The following is a 5,005-nucleotide window of genomic DNA, read 5'->3' on the forward strand; positions in this document are numbered from 1 at the left end:
TAACGTAATCGGAACGACAGTGCGTTCGGCACTCTGATAGGCCGGCTCAAAAACCAACCAATCAGAGCGCCAAACGCGCTCCCATATCTACTCATACTAAGGGTACAACGTATGGCGTTGGTTTGGTAACGTGAACTGAATGTCTATTAGAATCATTGTCACGATTCCGCGCCGAAGTCAAATGAAATTTCGTGCTACGTGATATGAAATTTCACTTTGTATTTCACTTTACTTAATTTTGTTGCTATATTGAATGCAGTAGTATTTTTATTTGGTACAATTTATTTTTTACGCACAAAATACTGTTAAAATCGTAAATTCATCTGGCAACACGCGTTAATCTGCTCTCACACGCACACAAACAAATGAATAAATAGTTTACAATAATGATAAACACAGTACAATTTACTATTGTTGACATAAAATTTGAACTCTCGATAACAAACTTCCTCGTTAGTCGCAAGTCATCGGTACAGAAACGATGACGGCTTTAAAATTATTATTTATTTTCCCTTTAATTATTATTAAAATTAACGCAAATTTTGTAATAACTCGGTACGACGATGAGTGTGTTCTGGATCCAGCTTTAGTGACAGAAATTGCGTCTTATGAAAATGTAACAAAACACATTATGGATCAAATCAGGGATTATTATGGAAAGACGATGTATCAAGAGTAAGTACTTGTTTTTTATGCAACAGGAGGCAAACGAGCAGGCGGATCACCTGATGGTAAACGATCAGCGCAGCCCATGGATACTCGCAACACCAAAGAAGTCACAGGTGCTTTGCTGGCTTTTTAAAAAGGACTAGACTCTTTTCTTGAATGTTTGAAGGTCGTATCGGTTCTGAAATATCTTCGACGACAACTCTTTCCACAGTTCCATGTATACTTGTTACGAGCTTTCAATTAACTTTTAATGAAGATACCACTTTACAAACAAACATACATTGTATGCAAGTAAAAGAGACGAATATCTTCATCCAATAAAGCAATTTTGTCAATAGCATAATCAGTAGAACGAGTGATATAAAACAAATACAATTAAAAATATCTGTAGTTTAATTTTATTGTACATATGTTCATTCATATGTACATAACCTCACGCCTGTCTCCCATTGGGGTAAGCAGAGACAATGGAACGCCAATTGCTACGAATCTTACATGCCTCTTTCATAATTTCATTTTATTTTCAGGTATACACGCTTCATAGACAAGTTTGGTGCTCGCCCATCAGGAACGTGGATTTTAGAAAAATCTATAGATCACATGATAGACCTAACCAAACAACATGGGCTGTATGACGTCACAACAGAAGAATTGGAGGTAATTATTAAAAATTTTAGTACATATTGTTTACCAAAAATGAACAAAAATTTAAAGATAAACTATTCTATTTATAATCTACTCTTATTTAATATGTCGTAAACAATGAAACATGTTCGTTAATGCTTCTATTCTACTTATGAGAATAAACTGCAATTGTATAATATTTATATTGAACGTGAAATTGTTATAAATATTCCATTTCAGTACTACGTATTAAGATTTAACTAAATTGGACACGTACCAGGAAATCAAAGTACGTGCCGCTACAAAATTGTATCTATAATAACATCCTATCCCTAGTGTTTGGACTCAAACGTTCACTAAATTATCCAAGACAATAAATATGAAAAATAGCTTTCTGTAAAATTTCGATATTTATGCTAAAAAGTTATAATAACATTTCTTTTCCAGGTTCCCTACTGGTTACGTTTAATGGAATCTGCTATAATGTTACAACCTCGTGTCAAAAAAATTGCTATACTAGGATTTGGTTCCAGCGTCAGTACGCCAAGTGGAGGTATCCACGCTGAAGTAATAGTTGTTAGAAGTTTTGCAGAACTCGAAAAACTAGACAGAACAAAAGTTCAAGGGAAAATAGTAGTATTCAATGAACCCTATGTTTCTTATGGTGAAACTGTTATCTACAGAACCCAAGGAGCATCAAAAGCTGCGAGAAAAGGTGCTGTAGCAACCCTCGTGAGGAGTATAACACCATTTTCAATTTATGCACCACACACAGGAGCTCAATACTATGAAAGCAATGTTACAAAAATACCAACAGCTGCTATTACTCTAGAAGACGCAGACTTGTTACAAAGACTACAGGAAGAAGGAGAGAAGATTGTACTTGAAATTCAAATGGCTTACATGGAAGATACAAAGAAATCACGTAACACATTAGTTGATCTTAAAGGCAAAGAAAGTCCAGAGAAGTTGGTCATTGTGTCTGGACATATAGATAGTTGGGACGTAGGAGAAGGCGCGATGGATGATGGTGGAGGCATGATGATAAGTTGGCTTGTTCCAGTTGTGCTTAACTCTCTCAATCTGAAACCTAGAAGAACAGTGAGAGCAATTTTGTGGACTGCCGAAGAACCAGGATTGATTGGAGCTCAAGCATATTTGAAGCAGCATAAAGACGAACTAGACAAAATAAATTTCATCATGGAATCTGATGAAGGAACGTTTCAACCTTTAGGGTTGGACGTTGCTGGTTCCAACAAAACACGTTGTATTGTACAAGAAGTTTTGAAGCAATTTGCACCAATAAACAAAATGGAAAATAGCGGGGCTCCTGGCTCTGATATTGTGTTATTTATAAAACAAAATGTGCCTGGAGCGTCATTGCTCAATAGAAATGAACGGTACTATTGGTTCCACCATAGTGAAGGTGATACTATGAATGTACAAAATATGACCAATGTAATTGAATGTGCCGCTTTTTGGGCAGCATTCTCATATGTTATAGCTGATCTCTCGGTGGATTTGCCACGGAACTAGTTGTTATTACTATATTATATTTAGTCTAATCTAATTAATGTTAAAACGATTGTTGGTGCTATAAATGTAGAAATCGAAACAATGTTATTTAATTGAAGAATGATTTAAAAAAATATTAAAGAACTATTTAAAAACAGTTTGATACAATACCTTAAATTTCACAGCTAATTTGCACTCGATTCCATTGTTCCTAGTGCGTGCGTAATTGGGTAAATAAGTCACATCTACAATTGTATTTATACCATTAACACATGTTATACCTATTTTTTGAGTCTATTGAAACACTATTTATTTTTTAACAAAACTATTCTCTTTTTAGTGATGTGGAGATGCAAGCAAAGATGAGTTGTACTTAATACATCGCTTGTACATAAAAAAATACAAAGAAAGTTATTAAAAAATATCTCGGTAAACGACTTTACTTGCCCGAAAGCCCGATGACTGGAAATCTGTGTTCCAACTGTAACGTTGTGTGTAAAATTTTCTGTCACGCAAACAAATCGTAAGCCCGGGGCTTCTCTTTGTACCATCACGCCTTGAATTATGCTGCCGATGCAATCCTTTGAAGTTCAATAAATAGTAACTGTTCTCCTAAAACTGCCTTTTCAAACGTTTGTATCGAATTCTTCTTGTTTACTGTAACTTTAAAGAAAAGAAGCATGTACATTTGTACTAAGACTTGTATGTAATTTTTGAATCAATAAACAATTTTTCATTATTGGTCCATCCAAGTTTTTTCACAATGTTTGCCTTCACCTTAACTCATAAAGTACAAATACGTAAAACTTTAGCTATTAAAGTACAATGTGCAAATTTAAAATAGGTAATTTTCTCTATTTTATTTACAGTTTGCATATAAGAGAGCCGTTGAAAATCTATTTATTTATGCCAACAGTTTTAGCAGTTACAAACTTATCCAGACCTATCTTTTTTTCAATATGGCAGCTATGTAGGCATCCAAATATTTGTCATTCCATTTCGGTAACATTCCTCGCACCATATTGCTTTTACCGGTTACATTTCGACATTTCTGTTGTGACATTTGCTTGAAATTAATGTAAACTGTATTACTAAAAGTGTTTGCAATACACACACTGTATCCTACACTTCAAATGTATCTAGATAAATATTAGTTGTAGTTTCTAGGTTATCACAATGTTGTTTTTTATTTTTGCCATGTCAATCCACCCTAGTGAATACAGAGGCAACTTTAAGGGTGCTTTTCCACCTGAGATGTGCTACGTAGCTATGCTACGAAGATGTGAAACTATGTGACCATTTCCACTAATACTAAGCTATGTAGCTGTGCTACGAAGATGCGCCGCGGCAAAGTAGCAGTGTGAGGAAGATGCGCAGTTTGAGTATGCAATGTATCGATAGTAGGGAAGCCATCCATAGAATACAAGTAGGACGCTTCTAACTGGCCGATCCACAACTAGAATTCTATGCTTAGTATTAGATGTCTTGAGGTTTGTATACATATAATGAAGGCAATGCTGAAGTACTTCAAACTGTAAATCAATCCATACCTACTCAATATCTGATATCGTAAATAACTTTATTCCTTTCCTTCCGTTTTAAGGAAAAACATTGATATAGAAAGTATGGCAAAAAAAATAAAAAACAAAGAAACCTTTCCGTGATAAAATTTGAGGAGTCCATTACTTTTGATAGGCTGTAACCCTTTATTTGAGCTGGCAACTTTATGCTGAACTCTCACGACTCGGCTGTTCCGTTGTAAAATCTTACATTATTCTCTATTATTTTAAATCAAATTGTGAAGGGTTGAATTTGATGAAATTGTTCAAGTTTTCTGTATTACTTAAATACATACATATAACTTAGGTTATATTTTAATTCCCTATTGAACGAAAAATTAAAGGTTCATAAATATGGTAGATGAGCTAAAATAAGGTAGTCCTGTCCTGTGTTTTTGCTACCCGATGGTGCTAGTATGAACCTCTCGTTTTTCGTCCAATAGGGAATTAGCTAGTATCACACCATTGGACATTCAATATTTGACAGCTACTGTGATTGGACAAAAATAACTTCTTGGTACTTTTGCGTCATCTGGAATCCAAAAAGTCTGTAGCCCCATTATGAACTAGGTCCAAAAACGGAGTCAGAATAAAAACAATGCGTAGGTGAAACCTATGTATTTTTTATTTAAAAAACA

At 34.6% G+C, this 5,005-nt stretch overlaps 1 protein-coding gene across 1 annotated transcript; it reads left to right on the forward strand.

Annotated features, from left to right (window-relative positions):
• The first annotated feature begins 369 nt into the window (after positions 1-369).
• On the forward strand, positions 370-3,555 carry LOC118263717 (carboxypeptidase Q). Its single transcript, XM_035575869.2, has 3 exons — positions 370-675; positions 1,197-1,326; positions 1,741-3,555. Exons 1-3 carry the CDS (start codon positions 482-484, stop codon positions 2,827-2,829), a joined length of 1,413 nt encoding a protein of 470 aa, XP_035431762.2. The 5' UTR covers positions 370-481; the 3' UTR covers positions 2,830-3,555.
• The last annotated feature ends 1,450 nt before the right edge of the window (positions 3,556-5,005 follow it).

Source organism: Spodoptera frugiperda, chromosome 27 (genome assembly GCF_023101765.2).
Source record: "Spodoptera frugiperda isolate SF20-4 chromosome 27, AGI-APGP_CSIRO_Sfru_2.0, whole genome shotgun sequence".
NCBI lineage: Eukaryota > Metazoa > Arthropoda > Insecta > Lepidoptera > Noctuidae > Spodoptera > Spodoptera frugiperda.